Source organism: Lotus japonicus, chromosome 2, assembly GCF_012489685.1.
Source record: "Lotus japonicus ecotype B-129 chromosome 2, LjGifu_v1.2".
NCBI classification, from domain to species: domain Eukaryota; kingdom Viridiplantae; phylum Streptophyta; class Magnoliopsida; order Fabales; family Fabaceae; genus Lotus; species Lotus japonicus.
Window position 1 is genome coordinate 69,513,790 of NC_080042.1, and position 19,048 is coordinate 69,532,837.

A 19,048-nucleotide genomic window follows, 5' to 3' on the forward strand; every position below is an offset into this window, starting at 1 on the left:
TTGAAGTGTTGCGCCAGAAAGATGAAAAAGCCAAGTCGAAAGCCCATCAATCAATTTACTCATACACTTGTCAAAGTGAGCCAACCCGCTTCACCTATATTGGATCATCACATGTTAGAGGAAAAATGAGTCGAGTTGACTTATTTTTTGGTGGCTCTGGAAAAATATCACTCAACTCAACATACGGATAGTTAGTGTGTTAGGTGGATTTCCCCATCTAAAGTAGTCGACCCCTCTTGTATCTTTCTCTTACATATCTCTTTGATAATTTAAAAAATTATGATTGATCTCCGAAAGATAGTTCAAGTGGTAAGAGCTGAGTAACATATAAATTGAGAAGAAGAATGTCCAAGAATCACTCCCTTAAGTGCGTAATTTCTCTTTCTTTCTGATATAAAAAAAAATGATTGAATCACTTCTGGGCTTTGATCTAATTATCTTTAATTTAGCCCACACATTTACCAAACATCGTATAAGGCCCAAAATGGCGAGATTCAAATTTACAGAGAGAGCGCGAAATTCAAAGCAAGCAGTCAATCAAATTGGAATATTTGAGTCAGAGTCACGCAGACAAGCGTCTCATCTCGCTCCCATCCCACGCAAATCTGTCCAAAGTAGTAGTAATAAATAAACAACCACAAATAAATTCAAAAACTCAAACAGAGCTCTTCTCCTCTGTTTCCGTGCACCGTCACCGTCGCCGTCGTGGTGGCGCCGCCGCATTTTCCCAAACCCCGAGGTCACATCACATTCCACACACACACTCTCACACACACTCTCACTGTGAAGGAAGATGAAGAAGAAGCCACAGTCACAGTCACACTCTCACGGTGGAGGAAAATCAAATCTGGAGGTGAAACAGAGAACCGCTCTCGCTCTCAACAAAGTCGGCGACCGCGACACACAGCAAATCGGCCTCGAAGAGCTTGACAGAATCCTACAATCTCTAACCCCGGAATCCATTTCACCATTCGTCTCATGCATCGTCGACACCGACTCCGACCAAAAACCCGCCGTCAGAAAAGAATGCATCCGCCTCATCGGAACCCTAGCCACCAACTACGACGCCAGCCTCGTCCTCCCGCACCTTCCGAAGATGGTTGCCAGCATTGTGAAACGTCTCCGGGATCCTGATTCAGTTGTTAGAGACGTCTGCGTCCACACCGCCGGCGTTCTCGCCGGGAAATTGGTTAACGGGAATAACAAGGTGTTTGTTGTTTTGGTTAGGCCGGTTTTTGAGGCTCTTGGGGAGCAGAATAAGCATGTTCAGTCTGGTTCTGGGTTTTGCCTTGCGCGGATTGTTGATAACACGCGCCACCCTCCGGTTTCGCTTTTGCATAAGATGTTGAGCAGGACTGTGAAATTGCTTAAGAATCCGCATTTTATGGCGAAGCCTGCGCTGGTTGAGTTGAACCGGAGCATTATCCAGGTTTTTGCTTTTGTTTCCAATTGGGGATTTGGATAATCAATTTTATTGGAGTGTTTATTGCATGAGAGTATTTAGGTTAACACAACATTTATTTAGTAAGAAATAACTTAGGGTATGTTTGGAAATGGAATTCATTAATGTTTCACTCGATATTCGCTGTCTGAGGTGTGTAGATAGAAGCTAAATGGTGATCCAAACAGACACTTAATTTTAATGAAAAGCTGAAATGAGCTCAAAAGAGTTTGGTTTCCTTTCCTTTTATAATTCCGCATGACAATAACCGGCGTACATTTGTAGTTTTAATTAGGGCATTTGGATTAAAAATTTGATCAAGCATGATAATTTATGTTGAAAGAACTTATTCAATGAGAAAATCTTGTGAAATTAGCTTAGGTGATCTTATATATTGGTTATAAGCTATTTTGATAAGATTAACCTATTACCTATAATAGATTTGGGTTAGCTTTGGGTTTATTGGAGTTTTTGAACTTGGATTAGTATTTTGGTTCCTAACTTAAAAAAAAAGAACCTTTCTAAATTTATAGGTGCTTACAGAGAAGCTAGATGAAGAAGCTTGAGCACAATTGATGTGCTGAATATTACTCCAATTTTTGCCGAATGCTATAATTTGAAATACTTTTAGTCGTTACTCGTTGCAAAATCATTTCAACATTTCTTTTCTTGAAAGTGTTTGTTGAAGTTTATGTGAACTGGCTCTTGGTTAAGTTTTTATGGTATGAGATAGTTATGGATAAGGTGCAGAAAAAATTCTCTCAAATGCCCCTAGGTAAAGACACTCAAAATTTTCTTGTTCAGGCTGGAGGTGCTCCAACCGAAAACTTTCTCTCCACTGCTGTTGCCAGTATCCAAGAGGCCCTGAAAGACAGTGACTGGACAACACGCAAAGCAGCTTCTGTTGCATTAGGAGAAATTGCTTTGAGCGGTGCTTCTTTCTTGGCATCTCTAAGGGCTTCTTGTGTTCGTTCTTTGGAGTCATGTCGATTTGACAAGGTGGGTCTCCCTTTGTTTTTTTGACATTTATGAAATGCATGTTCTTGTGAATTTATGAGATACTTCTTCTGATTTCTTCTAGGTGAAACCAGTTAGGGATGCTGTTTTGCAAGCGCTGAAATATTGGAGAATTGTTCCAGGCTCCAATACTCCGGAGCCTTCTGAAACAGGATCCTCCTTAAAAGGTTTATTTATGCTACCTCTCAGTTTTCTTTGACTTTTGATATCGATATTGCAGCAGATAAGAAACCTTGATGTGTTATGCCTGAAATATAACAAGCAAGTCTACTTATTCCAACAATGCACTGAATAAACTCATTTTCAATTGTTCAGTTTCCGGATCCTCAGAAGAGATTATTGTCAGAAAAATGTAATGCCAGAATGCGTAACCTCTGAAAAGACATAAGTCCAAAATAGTTGTCTATTTGAAATAGTTAGGGTAGTAACAACAGGTAATAGTAGTTGTTAATATTTTGTATATAGCTATAATACAACTGTCTTGTTCTGCAATAATTTGAGGGTGAAAGTTATTGAAAGCTTTGAGGGGAAAGCTTGTCAGCACCCTCTCTTCTCAATAGTTAATTTCCTAACAGGGAGTTGAATAAATTCTTTCGTGAATTCCCTCTCCACCCTTCCCCTTATTATCCATGACATAGGATTCAGGGTTCGTTAGCCCAATCCCAAAGATCCTTTGATTCTTTCTGTTGTCAAAATTTGCTTTCAGACGTAACATTTTCCATAATCTCATCATAAGACGTGTTTGGGATTCTCAAATCTGTTATCTGGAATAAAGATATCCTCAGTAGAATTTTAAGTTCCAATCAGACAATAATATTTCCATTCATCTTAATAAACCTTGACCACTTGACTAATATTATCATCTGGTATTCTGAATCTGCAATGTATCCTTCTGATTTGCATCCTTTTATTCATTGACTTGCTTTTACTTTCTTCTTTATGTTGCTTTCTGCTTATGCTTTCCACAGAAAATATCTGCGGAGGTGACTCTGCTGATCTAAGTAGCACTACTACTGAATCTAGACAGAGGGATTTCAAGCACCAAAATGTTAATATGAAGTCAAGTATGGGAAGGATTCCTTTGTCTGCAAGAAAAGGATGTCAAAATTATGTCGGAAATCCTCACAATCTCAAACCAGATGATTGGCATGTTGAAATTGCAGTGCCCAGAATCCGTTCTACAGCGGAATTCCAGAATGAAGAATCGGACTGTAGTTCTGTCTCTAAACTGATGGAAACAATGAGCGCTGATGTTACAAGCTTGCAGGATGTTGGTTATGAATATGAGCCTATTGATGATAAGCAGGAGTGTTCTTCTGTCTCTAATCTTACCACCGATAACTATGATACCAAGTTTTTAACTACTCAGGACTGCTGTATAAATAATGAATTACAGAAGCCTATTGCAAGAAGTCAACGGTTTGGTGAAGAAATAAGCTGTAATGAACAGATATACTCCAAAAAAATGCAACATCCTAGAAGTTCTGATTCTACAGTCACAGTGTCAAACCCCCAAACCACACACGAATGTTGTGCACAAATGGCAAATGAAATGATTTGTATTCAGAATCAACTTTCAGACATGGAAATCAAACAAGCAAACACAATGCATCAATTACAGGTATCATACATACATAATGCACTCTCATTCTAAGTGTCTGAACTTTAGTGCTACTGAACACTTTCCTATAAGCAGTGGTCTCTTGAACATAGGCTTCCTTCCTTGATTTCTTTTCACGGCATGATAACACTTGAAGTACTATTCAGTAAGACATGTTGGTTTTGTATGATTCTGTCGTTCCTACTAATAACAAAACCAATTCAGTGATGATCTATGTGATTAATCACAAGGTGGTAAAGAAAAATATGGATAATGTAACTTCTGGCACACACATGCACACCTAATTCAAATATTGGACCGCAATTTTCTTGTTATACATCACATGATTTACCATTTACATAGCATTCTGCCTTATCTTTTTCAGATGTCTATAACTGGAATAGTGGACGCTCTTTCTACTATCCAATCTAGAATGCTAAGCTTAGAGTATGCAGTTGATAGATTAAATCAAGAATCTTTGCAAGGAGGAAGACATTCTTATTCAGAAAACTCCAGGTTAGTGAGGCAGAGCCAAAATGTGGCTTCTCCTAAATTCCCCATATGCACTCCTAGGCCATCTGCAGAAATTAGTAATAAGCAATCAGCCATGTCGGTTAAAAATTCCGAAAGTTGGGAGAAAACTACGTTTTCAAGGAGCCAACCAAGGATTCATGTTGGAGATAGTGAGGATTTGTGGAAAAGTTGCAATGTAAATGTTGCCAGAAAGTTTACAGAGAAGGACATTTTGAATTGCTCAGGGAAGGATACACAAAGAACAAGTTCAGCTCAAATGAGAAAGAATGATGGTATCTTTGCTGCTAGAAACAGTTGTTCTGAGAGTAATACTAACCAGTGGAAATGTGTAAAGCGTCTTATATGTGAAGGGGATCTAAATTCTGCATATATGGAAGCTTTGTGCTCCAGTGATGAACTAATTCTCCTTGAGCTTCTGAGTAAAACTGGTCCAGTTATAGAAAGTTTATCAGTGAAGACTGTCAATGTTCTCTTTAGTACTTTAGCCTCATATCTTGTGGAAGCAAATTATTTTAGTACCATCATGCCGTGGCTGCAGCAGGCAAGTTCACTTACTCATGCTAATTAATAGTGCAACCATATTATGATTATCATTTTGAATTCAATATTCCTTTCATTTTCCTTAAGTAGCTTCCTCGGAATGAATGAAATGTATATAAGAGTTACATAGATGATGATTTAAAGAAATCATCATATAGCATGAAATGTCAGAGCTTCATGTCATAAATAGAATTCTTAACTTTTCACACCAAAATGCAGAAATATGAAATGAAGATGCTTAAATTAATTGCTTGCCCTTGATTGGTAGTTTTAACCTTTATATGAAATGTCATTTCTGATTACCTTCTATGAAATACCTTCGGATCTGTATACATCTCAACAATCTTCCGATGGTTATTTTTGCTTTCATTCCATGTCAATCTTCCGATGGTTATTTTTGCTTTCATTCCATGTGAAAAATATGTGTAATAAAACTCAAAACAAGCCTGGGCTATTGAATTCTTTGATGATAATTCTATGTAGGATATGTTGGTAGGTAGGAGAAAGTTATAGTAAAAGAAAAACATGTTTTCACGTTATATATTAATTCAAAATGTTAAACGAACAACGACCACCTGGGATGGTAAGGAATCATGATCATATTGAAAAAAATGGAAAATATTAGCATTTTTATTTTCCCAATTCATAATTTAATCATGCTGATTGTTGATAGTATAATGGCATCTCAGTTTCCTTTTCGGCTGTTGTCCATTTTTAAGCTTAAAACTTGATGATGCACTTGTCTGAAACACTTAGACTGGAAAATGATTCTGGTCCCTGGTTGATGTGTATACTGTATCCAATAGCAACTCAACAGTCAGGCCCTATGTCTACATGAGTTTATATCCAAGTCTTTATGGTAGTTTTTCTTATTTTAGGTTGTTGACATGAGCACTATCCATGGACCAAATTGCATATCTCTATCTACTGACGCCAAGGAACAGCTTCTATCTGCAATTCAAGAGGCTGTGAACCTGAATATTTTCAGCCCCGCAGAAAGAAGGTGTGTTGCGGAAATAGCAATGAAGTTACATCATATGTGGGGTAAGATTATTGCAGGTTAATGACAAAAAGATCATGTGTCCAGCCATTTTCGTTTTGAGAGTTAGTTGTCGTTCTTGGTTGAAATAAAAAAAAAAAGAGCCAATTTTAGTTGTATGCATTTTGTTAGTTACTGAACGTTAAGTTTGGCGAATTATTCATGGCCGTGTACTTTGGAAAGATGGTAACTTGTGTATTGCATCTTTGACATTGAATGTGTAGAACTTGATTTAGCACTATTAACTCTTAAATTACAGCAAAATAAGAAATTCACTGAACACTGGAAATGTTTATTTGTACTTTACTAGTTACAGGTAAATATGTAATTGACTGAAATAGAAATTAAACACTTGTATAAATTGATGTGTACAATAACTTGATGGAAGTGAAGTTGAGGCATTTGGTGATCATCATGCACATAAGACTCTGCGACGATACTCTCCAAGAGCCCATATAGGAAAGATGTTTCGATATGATGAGTAGTTTAGGGTACAGTTCCTCATAAATACTCCTGTAATCTCCTGTAGTTTTTTTTTGTTGGCAATGAATAAAAATAAGTTGATTATGAAGTGCTAAAAGTATATTTAATTTGCTTTTCTATGGCTGCTATCAAATAAATTACCTGTTGTGGGAAGTCTCCATCATCCATTTGTGAATTAATGAGTAACCTTATTCCACGGTGAATTGGTGTCGGATCTATCTCAGCCTTTTTTCATAAAAAAATTCATTGTTAGCGCATAACATACTCTTTATCTATTAAGAAATTTCCAGATATTGCTATTACTTCTGTATTTTGGTGAGGTTAAAATTCAAAACCTCTTAATAAAGCAAGAAGGGTTGAATCTAGCATGTTAACAAAAAATGGAGCTTTATAATACCAACCTGCCCAGCACGCATAAGTGACAACAAAGCCCATGAACTTTGAACCAAATTTGCACGTTTTCCTTCAATGTTTGTGTACACCTATATAGCAAGAAGAAACATCTAATTAAAAATCCTCATTTAAGTGCTGATTTCTTGTTTTTCATACTATGTTTGAAACATTTTACATCCATTAGCATGTTCATTTTTCTATCTTCATAGTTTGGCGAGACACTGAAAGCAAAATGAATATACCTTGTCTTGGCTTGACAAGTAACTTTCTCCCCACCCTCCATTAGGAAGCTGCTTTGACAACAAAAATTTACATGCTCTACGCAAGGTAACACTATTTTGGAAGTTCTTCCCACAAGCTGTTAGTCCTTCCACTGCAAACCAGGTACCATAAGTGTAGCAAATTCCCCAGCAACCATACCTGTGTAAATTATCATATATATTAAGTTATGAACTATGTGTTCCATTGAATTTAATGTTGCATAATAGGAAAAAGGACACAAGATACAATACCAAGACCCATCAGGATTTTGTGTGTTTTCAATGTAACGGATTGCTTTGGAAATGCAGCGATCTATTTCCTTTCGCCTATGCTTCGGGTATAGCTTTCTGAAAAGAGCCAGGGCTTGCATTGCTGAACCAGTGCACTCTACATACCTATTTCACACAACAAGGGAGTACTGTAAGTGCCATGAGTATGCTAAAGTGATGATATGCATCAATATATTTATCATCATTGTAATCTTACTCCCTCTCAATCAGAGTTTCTTCAAAGAATTCAGTTGGATTGAATTTCTGCAGCAGACATAAATAAGTTGTCAATCTGTGAAGACAAAATCCATATATGGTGGTGTTTGGATATCCGTTGGCACTAGTGTAAAGTAAAAAGACATTAGCGCACTTTATAATAAAAAAGTGAACTGACCTCGTCTTGTAGATTAAAATAAAAGTTCGTTCACATTGTACTCAACAACGTGTATCCAAACATGCATTAAATTTTTGTTCGATGAATTTGAGTAGCCATGTATTTTCTTACCTCTAACCATTGGTAGGCTCTTTGAGGCTCCCAAGCAGGGAAACCACCATTGCTGCTCTGTATTTATAAACAGGGTATGTGAGAAGTTGCCTCTTAGTTACATATAGAAATTAACAACATGAAGGGAAATGATCTTAATTAGAAAAGCATACTTGTAGAGAGAGGATGACATTAACAGCATCATAGAATTGCTCTGTTTCCATTTTTGCCCCAACTAGATCATCTGACATTTCTGACAGTAGGAGTGCAACCTATACATTAATTTAGTAGCCAAATGTTAAAGTTTACCCTTGAACACCATCATGATATTCAAAATATTTGCCTATACCAATTAAATTGAAGTATTTATTATTGTCAAGGACAAATTTAATGTTGCTTATATAAATAATTTCCGATTCTGCTATGAGTAGTGTCTTTAATACACTATCACTAACATGTGAATCAAGGGAAAAAAATTCATTGAAAAAATGTATTGCTAATATTAAGGGTTATATTTGTTCAATAAAAACTGTTGATTACTTAACCACTGTCCTTGACATACTAAATATCATTCTTCTTAATTATATATACATGTGTTGTCATGCATATTTTGAACAATCAAATAAACATTTACAAGTTAATTTGATAGAATTTGGGTGAACCTTTAGTCCTTCTGCTGTGCAATCAGAGACTTGCCATCCATGATCATGCATTGAGAATGTCCATGCCCCTTTGGAAATGTGTCTGTACATTGCTTTGAAGTCACCGGATGGGTTTTCACGTACCTTAGAATATCAAATATATCTTTCAGGGGTCATTGTGATCAATGAGTGACAAATAGTGTTAGATTAGTCAGTTACCTGCGAAGCCTTCACAAAGTGGTGTGCTTTCTTTAATGTTGGTCCATACTCTTCACTCACATTACCACTCAGTATTGCTTGAATAGCAAATGCTGCATCCCACATTTGGCAGCCAAAACTCTGTATTAAAATCAAATAACAATCAGTCTCAGTTAATTAGTCAAATCCTTCAAAACTACAATAGAGATTCTTGTATAAGCATGCTGCAGCATACCGCTATAAAGGGACATACCATTATAAATGTGCGTTATCACTCAGCACAAGACAAAAACTAAATGAAACTCTTCTTATAGGTTGAGATGAAAGTCTGTTTACAATGCAATTAACTAACTGATATCCTAACATACGTACATAGTTGTAAAATGAGCAGACGCCCCTTAAGAAAAAACTTTCATGATACAATACTATGAAAATGTTCTTAACAAAACATCCTCCAATTATCCATTGTTAATTTTACTTACTAACTATTAAACTAAATGCTAACCTGGATTTTCAAGCCATCTTCTGCAAGCCAGAAGTAATCAGGGATTCGAGCTAAATGAAGTTTGTAAGCCTCTGAGTTGGGGTCTTCAACCCAACGCGCAATCAAACATAACACCTGCCATTTCCATAATAGCAAATTAATTAATTGTGCTTATTGATTAACCTATCAATAAAAATATATATAGTGCTTCTAATATAAATGAATAATATAAAGTATAAACTTCCAATTTATTTTTGTTACCTTCTCTACACTTCCAATGCAAAGGTACCTAGTGGTCTCATCCTCGTAACGTACATGATTAATAGCAACTTCTATTGCCTTCTGTCTTAGCATTGAAAATGGCCAAGTGTTCAGAACACGCTCTCCCACATGATGAAGAAATCCCCATAACATGTCTTGGATTAGAGGATGGGGATAGTATAGATCCTCCTGAAATTCCATGCCATTTTGAGTATCATGTATACATATAAACATCAAAATTATGCAGGTAGATATGTACTGAAAATTAATATTAAAGAATAAAGATGAAATTTGCATGGACCTTAGCAACAGTGTTGCGGGCCTTATTCCAGTCAACTCGATCATAAGGCTCATTGTACAATTCTTTTCTTAGTGATCTGACTAAGGCAGTGATTGGGCCTACAAACTTCTTTCCATATAAATATGACATGGGCATGTAAACTAAGCGACAGTAACATAACATTTTCCCTGCATATTCATCATTTGGCAAAAAAAAGGTCTTAGAAAACAGACACAACACAAACAAATAGTTGCAGAACATAATGAAATTAATTAAGGAACTCATAAGGACAAACCTGGATGAATAGGGAAAATTTTGGGTAGAAGCCAGAACTCTGGTGGAAGGGGATTGCACCCTGACCACTCATAAACCCCTAGCACCTAACAGAAAATCATGTATAAATTACATAACATGTGACTTTTGAACGTTTAAGATTCTTTGGTTAAAGACTTAAAGTTTATGTGAGCTCACTAGTTTGGAAGTGAGACTCACATTTTTAATGAACCTCACATAAATTTTAATAATGAACTAAAGCTGGAAAGAAAGTTTCTGATTGTGAAAATGTTAAAATAATAATGAAAGAATTTACCGTGACCCAGAACTTTCCCCATGATGGAATAGCTACTAAACCGCCATGATCGAGGATCCATTTTCTGCCTCTGGCCACTGCCATGTCCTCACCATCTTCAAGGCTTTGTCCAAGTATCCTCAATGCAATGTAGCTCAATGCAGATCCAAACATGGTACTATGACCCTCTATGTGGAATCCCCAACCCCCATCTTCGTTCTGTTTCATCACAAAATTAACCCCAACCAATAATTGGTCAATTTACTTATAACTAGAGTAAATAACTCAACCAAGTGGGTTAGTGTAGTGGTTCACCACTTCATCCTTTAAGCAAGTGGTTGGGGGTTCGAATCTCAACTCTTGCGAATAGAAAAAACTCCTTGGTCAGCCCCCTACCGCTTAGTGCGCTCTGTCGGCGGTGGGAATACATTGATCAAGACCAAGAGTAAATAACTCTAGCTTTGTTTTGTGAAAGCATGTCTTACTTAAAGTTAACTTTCTAAATATCCAACAAGGATATGTTTGGTTTTTAAAGTGAACGTTTAATTGCCTTAGAAAGTGGGATGCGACTTTCTTAAAAAACAAACGCGAAAGCAGTTTTGTAGTTGTATTGACGTTCATTGAACGAGATTAAAATTCAGACATACTCAAAGCGTGCAACTTTTTATTGCGAAAGACATTATTAAGAATATTACTTTCAATTGGAAATATTTTAGTGTTTTCTGTTTTAAATAATTAAACTGTTATGTAATAAGCTATTATTATTATTATTATTATTATTATTATTATTATTTATATATCGAGATTATTATGTTTTTCAATGTTTTAAATGAAAATATTTTTCACTAAAAATGAAGTTCTTGGTAAAAACATGATTTTCAACTGAGCTAAGTTATCAAGAAAATGTTAATTTCACAAATGCTTTACTCGTTTCTTACCATTTTAAGGCATTCCTTCTTTGTTATGATAAAAAAAAGGAACACCACAAAAAAATGTTTTAATGACAAAAAGTAAGTGATAGCTATAAATTTTATCACTAAATATCTATTATATGTTTTTTTATAGGCAAATGTTAGTGGTTAGTTGTTTTTTTAGAGCAAAAGAGAGATTATTCATTAATTATCAAAAGAGGGAACAACCCAAAAAAAGGAGGGAAAGGAAAAGGCACCAAGCCAAAACAATAAGAAAAAAAAAACAACCACCCAAAAAATAAAAGTACAACCTTTTTAACAACTTAGCTCAACTAAGTGAGCTACCCCTCCCATGATATGTTAGTAATTACAAATGCTCATCCTCAGGGTTCGAACCCTGGACCTCCATCTCCAACACTTATTTCTACCCTTAGCTCAATCAAGTGATCGAGCTACCCCTCCTTTGATAAAGTTTGGATTAAATAACTCATCATCAAATCACATTGAAGATCAGTGAGTTGGAATTTCTATATTTTATTTATTAATTTATTTCCAACTCACTTATCTTCAATGTGATTGAATGATAGGTTATTTAACCCAAACTTTCTCATAAGTCATTTAAACAACTTATTATATGTAACATCTATCTACTTCGTCACTAATATTCTTGCATGTACACTAACACTGGGATCAAAGATTTAATTTGTTTAAGGAAAATATTCGTGCATGCTTAAAGAAAATCAAAATCAAAATCAAAATCAATTTTACTTCAAAAAAATTTCTAATAATTGATTTATAAAATCAAAATCAATTTTAGGGAGAAACTTACAAGTATATTTTAAATTTCAGAATTGTTTATGCAAAAAGAAAATAGCCTATCCAAAAGATAATTTTCACCTTAAAAAAGAAAAGAGATTAATTAATTATATATATATATATAATGTATATATTTTGGCTGGGAGGGTTGTCTTTCCCTTTGATTTGTTACTATCATTCTTGTCTGCGCACACGTTATATATTAGAAAGTTGCTCAATCTCATTCACCGCACTTTCTCATGGAAAGTTTGCCAACAATTAAGTCAATACCATTGATCCTCAAATCCTTTACATCATTATATCCATACTTTTGAACATGGAAAACGTTTTTACACAATTTCTTACTATTCACACATGCATGCACCGACCAAACAAAAAATTCACATACTTTTACTTCACATTTTTTATATTTCAAAAATACTAGGGATGTGTGAATACTAATAGTAAAAATTGATGTAAAAGATTCAATCTCATTATTTTAACTTATAGGAGGAATAATTTACAATAGAATAGTAAGAAGCATATGAATATGATGAATATACCTGATGATTATACAAATATCGAATAATTTCCTTCTTGTGTTGAGGTCCTAATACATCATCAAGGGATCCTGTAATGTACAGTGCCATTACCTGTACACATACATGGAAATTATTACAAATATATATTCTTCCATAAAAAAAAAACTAATAAAGAAGAAAAAACCCACCAAAGGTTGAACGAAGAATAATGGGCCTGCAGATTCAGCAGGCCAGTGGCCATCATGGGCTTGAATTGAAGAATAAAAGGTGATGGACCTTCTAATTGTAGTGATCAATGCTTCTGCAGTTACCTTTTCCACATCTCTCAATTTAACTGCTGGTGGGATGGGCCCACAAGGGTTCTCCTTTCTCAGCTGCATTTAAATATAGTATTAGATAGACAATATATTTTTTGACCAAAAAAAAAAAGAAGAGACAATATTCAACCTTTGTAATAAATAGAAATGATGATAAAAATTACAACAGATGTTAATCGTGAAAATTGTTTTCAACCTCATGATGTGGTGTAGTGTATATATTGACCGTGACAAATATATTGTGTTACTTAATTGACTATGTTACTTTCAAACTTATGATGTGGACTAATAGTTTTTTTTAATAGGTAAAGAAATGCATTAAAAAGTACAAGGGTACTCAACCATTAATGTGGACTAATAATTGTGTTAAGATTTGGGTAAATGCGTTATCTAATGTAAATGAATCATTTTAATTTCGGAATCGTATATTTTTTTAGTTTACAAGAGATAAAGTCCCCGTCTAGAAACACAACTTAATTAAGTGTTTATGATCATAAACGCTTATCCATAAGCTATTTTAAAATATTGGCTTAAATAAGTTTTTGGTCCCTGACCTTTACCAAATACTTAGTTTTCGTCCCTCGCCGGAGTAAAGGTGGGTATTAGTCCCTAACCTTTGTCAAAATGTTTGGTTTTGGTCCCTCCGGAGCTCTGAGTCAACGCCGGAGCTCCGGTGGCTCATGTGGCATGACCACGTGGGATTAATGAGGCCAGGTGGATTTTTTTATTTATTTTTCATTTAAATTCTTAAAAAAAGGAAATTAACCTCTGTAATTAAAACCTAATTTACTAATTTAATCCCTCACCTAATTATTAATTATAAATCTCTTCATCTCCACATCTTTCATCAAAAACCCAGATTTTGTTCTTCATCCATCTCTTCCTTCTTTTCTTCATCTTCCCTTTCACATACCTACACAAACCCACTCACCTAATTGAACACAGATTGAAACAAGAAACACTGAACTGAACAAGCAACTACCCAGAAATTTTCCAAATTTTTGTTGTGTTTGCTTTGTTTTTATAATCAATTGATTATCCATCAACAAAGGTGCACAACCTTTGAATCCTCCAATTTGAATCCTACCACCTGCTCTCACAACAAGCATCACAACCAACCATCAGTACAAGCCAAGAGAACTGATGAGAAAACCTACATCTGAAAATCCAGCCTACCAACCTTCTTCATAGACATATCAAAGTACCACCACCACCTTCGGGGAAAATGACGAGATCTGGAGCGGCGGCGGCGAGATCTCAATTCCCCAGATCCCTTAACCTTTTCTCCTCCTTCTGCATCTGGCGCCGGCGACGACGAGATATGATGGAGCGACAATTCTTTCTCACGTGAAGGCTATGAATTGCATAAATCCATCAAAGGAACCACCTTGATACCATGAGAGGCCCATATTTTTCAAGATCTGTTTGAATTTTTTAGTGAGGGTGAGGGGGTTTTAGTGAGTTGTAGATCTGGAGGAAGGAATCGTCGTCGATCTGGTCTCCGAAGGAACCATCTTCGATCTGGAGAGTGCTCGCTGTTGGAGCTTCTGGAGGAAACATATTCAATTTCTCGTGATGCTTTCCTGTGCTGACTGAACGAGAGAAAGTTAGAGGTTCAGGTTAAATTTTGATGGGGTTGAGAATGGAGCTTTGGATTTTGATGGAGGGTGTTGAAGAAAATGTTATAAGAAGTTTGTGGTTTCAGAGTTTCATGGGGGAGAAGAAGATGTTGGTGATGGTGAACGGTGATGAAGCTTTAGAAAATTAAGATAAAGAATAAAAGAAATCCTTGGATGATTAATTAATATCTGTTTTATAAATTAAGATTTATATTATAATTTAAATGAAAAATAAATAAAAAAATCCACCTGGCCTCATTAATCCCACGTGGCCATGCCACATGAGCCACCGGAGCTCCGGCGTTGACTCAGAGCTCCGGAGGGACCAAAACCAAACATTTTGACAAAGGTTAGGGACTAATACCCACTTTTACTCCGGCGAGGGACGAAAACCAAGCATTTGGTAAAGGTTAAGGACCAAAAACTTATTTAAGCCTAAAATATTTATTGAAATAAATCGAAAATAAGTTATATATAAGCATAAGCTCTTTTTCATAAGCTATCATGAGTAGCTTATGGAAATAAACTCAAAATAGTTTATGGTATGATAGGTCATAAGCTGCTTGCATAAGCTCGCTCAAACACTGACATAAAAGCTTATGCTATCAAATAAGCTCTTCCAAACGGGGTCAAAGTCTAAGTTAAATGGATCTTTTGGGTTGCAATTACGGGTTTAAAAAATCTTTGAAGAACTAAACTAAAAAAACTATATAAAAATATTTGTAGTCAGCAAAATAAATAAAATTATTGGGAGGTGTTCACTTGTCAGCCCCCTTATACGCGTCATTGGTAGCAATGCAAGTTTTAGAGATCGAGTTGACCCACTAAAATAAAGTTGACTTACTCATATTCTTGATCCATTTGTCCTTTGGAAACTACGTGCTTTAGAGCATCTACATCCATCGTACTCAAAAAATATCTACACTTTATTTCTTATTATTTTTTATAATGTCACATTATCTACACCACTTTATTAACTTTTTACTCTAATTCAACAACTCTTAAAAGTTTTTATAGTGAATCTCACCATCAACATCATATTTGTATATTTTATTTTTTATCTTCGTTTTAATTAATTATAAGTGCTTATAATAAATGCAAGCTCACTTTTCAAGTCTAGTATATAGTATCTATTCTCACATACTCATATTTATTATGTTGGAATTGAATATGTACTCCAATAATAATGGATACTACCATTGGAAATGTTTTTACCATTTATTTCTAAAATCCATTTTCCTACTATTTCTTTCTATTTGGTGCATGGGACTTTAGTTTGAGGGCTTTCTATGAGCCTACCTAGTATCTATTGCCTATTGGTCAAGGATTATTTTCTTAGTTTGGTGGATGATCATATAGAGATATGATGGACATTCTTTCATTCAACGCAAGTCCAAAACTCTTTAAATCATTATGTTTAACTGTGTCAAATGAGGATTTGAGCTCTAAACGTGGATCTGAGTTTTATATACAGATCTTCATCATTTTGAAGATGTTTGAAAACCAATTTTGAGAATCAATTTTATAAATTTAATTTGAAACTGACATAATTAACTTGGGGTAGCTTCTCCATTTGACTGGTCCGATTTTATGTATATCTACTGTAATTCAATAACAAAAATCAATTTTGGGTAAAAATATCTAACACTAAGCGAATGTTCACATTTGTTGAGTCAAAATTTGTTTTTGTGGTCCATATCAAGACTTTTAGATATGAACCAAATACTTATAAAAGAGTCAAACTATCTATCTTTTGTCATACTGATACTGTTGATGTGGTATAATTACACTTTAAAAGCACAGTACACTTCCATTACATCTACTATATAATTGATGTCTCATTTTTTCTTTCTTAATAATTCTTTTAAGTAACTTTAATCTCTCAAAATTTATAGTTACAGTTCAGTCTCCATCATTTCCATTCTATTTATGCCGCTTAAATCTTCATGTTAAGTGAAATATTTACAAATTGAAATAGTTAAATCATCTTAGATATTCTTTCATGTAAAACTCACCAATTAATATATTAAATTCACTTAAAAAAACTTCGTTAAATATGGAAATTTCATTGAAGTGGCCAAGTGGGTGGGAGACTGGTAGTTGGCTGCAACAAAAACATTACTAAATTAAGTGAAATGGTAGTATTGAACGTAACACCATGTGATTTGGATAGTTCCAGTAATATATTGATGATGAATAATGAATTTGTGAACTATGGACCTTGTACTTATGCCATGCATTGCAAGAAAGAGTCCCATTTTGGAACTTATTTTGTACACATCAATTACCCCAAAGTAAGAATAGAGAATAGAAGAGAAGAGACACAAATGATTAATGTGATAAATGCAATGTAAAATATTAAGAAGAGAGACAAAGGAAACAATTATATGTATGTAGGTATACTTACTACTAGGGGTAGTTTGGGAGATGATTCTTAGAGAGAATTAAGGGATGGAATGACTTGTTTTTTATTTTCAAATAAATAGTATTTCATTTTATAGTTTTTAAAAATAAAACTATCAAATGATAAATTAGCATAAATATATTACACTAATAATTTTAGTTATCATCATAAATATCATATAATTACCTTAATTCAAAAGTGAAAAATAGTTCTTCCCTTCCAAAAACAAACTCTGAAACTAAAGTATTTAAAAATTATGATTGATCCATTTTTATATTATGATATCATTCCCCTGTCTCATTTCATTCTTCTTTTTACCATTAAAGTAAATATGATAGTAGTGAACAAGAATATTTATGGTCCATCCAAAAGAAATTTAAAGTAGTTAATAAAATATATGAAATTAATCATTATCATTTATTTTGTAGTGGTTTTTGTACAGTAGTATAGATTAACATGTTTGTTTGTACTATAAGCTATGAATTTTTTTTATACCAATGTTGAATTCACCCTTTATTTAAAGTAAAAAGTAAAAACATATATTTATCACCCAAAATATACTTTGAATTAGAGGATTATATATAGACAGTTAACAGTACTTAACATATACCTGCATTCTCATCAAGAGGTCTGCACTTTGTTTGATGGAGAATCGATTTTTGGTGAATTCTTGGCGCATCCTTTCAATCTCCTCATGTTCTTGTGGTGTCCCTGCATTTGGGTCGAACACCCAGTGTTGCCTTCCGATGAAATTGCTCACAGAAACCAACCCTTTTCCTCCTTCTGCTATCTTCAACTTCCACATCGATGCGAATCTCTCCCTTTTCTTCCTCATATATAACAACAATTAATAAACAATATTAAGTTAGCTTCGATCACATGTGTGTGAAGCTAATTGATTAATATTTAGCAGAACAGAACAGAACAGAGGTTTGTGATTATACGGACAGCAGAAAATTGATATAGTATTACTTACAAGATCAAATATTAACGGAAAGAGTGATGGGTAAGGAATGCTGAGAATATTAATGAAGGTTTGGTTTCGACCCCAGCAGAACGTACAGAAACTTTGCCCGTGTTGCAATGGCTGAATTGGGAGAGATACGTGTGTGTATATATATACTGCTCGTCCGGCAGGCGTGTTTTGATTTATGATTTTTTTTTCTTTGACAAGAGAAAAATAAATTTGATTTTTACTCAACATGAGCTTGTTTGACACAGTATATTAAACACGATAGTATAAGCTAAAACTACTATAAAAATATGGACTTAATTATTGTTTTGTGCTAACATTTATTGTATTCTATAGCACTATTCATTAATCCACTCATATACTTTAAAAATGATGCATTATTTAGTCCAACTTATATATGATGGATAAAACATGATAATAGTGTAATGTATAAGTTACATGTAAATATTTAATCCATCATCATCATTCACCATCTCCACTACCATTGTACGTCCACCTTCACCACCACCATCATCATTGTTGTCGTCATCGCTATCACTACTGCCGCCATCACTATCACCACCTCCACCATCACCTTTCAACTTCGCCACCCACCACCACCGCCACCATCACGAATCGCCACGGTACCGCCTATAGTCGCTACCACAAATTACAACACTATCACCACCACAATACTCTCCACCACCAACATCCACTACCACTACCCACCATCGCATAAACTCTTATTCTAGTGTTTGGGAAAGCTTATGTAAACAGTTTATGATCTACAATAAACTTTTTTGAGCCTATTTTCATAAGCTATTTAGAATAGCTTATGAAAAAGAGTTTATACTTGGTGTTGGGTGAAAGAAGGTTCAGGGACTTATAGCGTTTGTTCTGCATATGAGATGTTGCAGGGTGATCTGGTTTTGGAGGAAAGGTTAGTGTTCAGGCGTCTATGGAAAGCTAAAGCTCCTTCTGGATCGCTAGCTTTGGCTTGGAGAGTTCTTATAGG

General features: G+C 34.8%; 2 protein-coding genes across 3 annotated transcripts; one reads left to right on the forward strand and one right to left on the reverse strand.

The window, feature by feature from the left end:
* Positions 1-547: 547 nt before the first annotated feature.
* Positions 548-6,412, forward strand: LOC130739130 (TORTIFOLIA1-like protein 2). The gene is made up of 6 exons (XM_057591359.1): positions 548-1,429; positions 2,246-2,440; positions 2,523-2,625; positions 3,427-4,079; positions 4,444-5,133; positions 6,011-6,412. Exons 1-6 carry the CDS (start codon positions 794-796, stop codon positions 6,194-6,196), a joined length of 2,463 nt encoding a protein of 820 aa, XP_057447342.1. The 5' UTR covers positions 548-793; the 3' UTR covers positions 6,197-6,412.
* A 30-nt stretch (positions 6,413-6,442) lies between these two features.
* Positions 6,443-18,338, reverse strand: LOC130739129 (lupeol synthase). Of its 2 annotated transcripts, none has more exons than XM_057591358.1 (19): positions 18,058-18,338; positions 17,692-17,902; positions 12,930-13,115; positions 12,763-12,852; positions 10,515-10,712; positions 10,221-10,305; positions 9,947-10,113; positions 9,646-9,834; positions 9,406-9,519; positions 8,922-9,041; positions 8,724-8,846; positions 8,235-8,333; positions 8,083-8,139; positions 7,795-7,841; positions 7,560-7,703; positions 7,290-7,467; positions 7,056-7,136; positions 6,796-6,879; positions 6,443-6,694 (listed from the first exon to the last, which is right to left on the reverse strand). In XM_057591358.1, exons 2-19 carry the CDS (start codon positions 17,884-17,886, stop codon positions 6,584-6,586), a joined length of 2,268 nt encoding a protein of 755 aa, XP_057447341.1. In that variant the 5' UTR covers positions 17,887-17,902; positions 18,058-18,338; the 3' UTR covers positions 6,443-6,583. The 2 variants fall into 2 exon arrangements, with proteins under 2 accessions (XP_057447341.1, XP_057447340.1); XM_057591357.1 differs by having other exon boundaries at positions 17,692-17,907; positions 18,058-18,335.
* Positions 18,339-19,048: the final 710 nt, after the last annotated feature.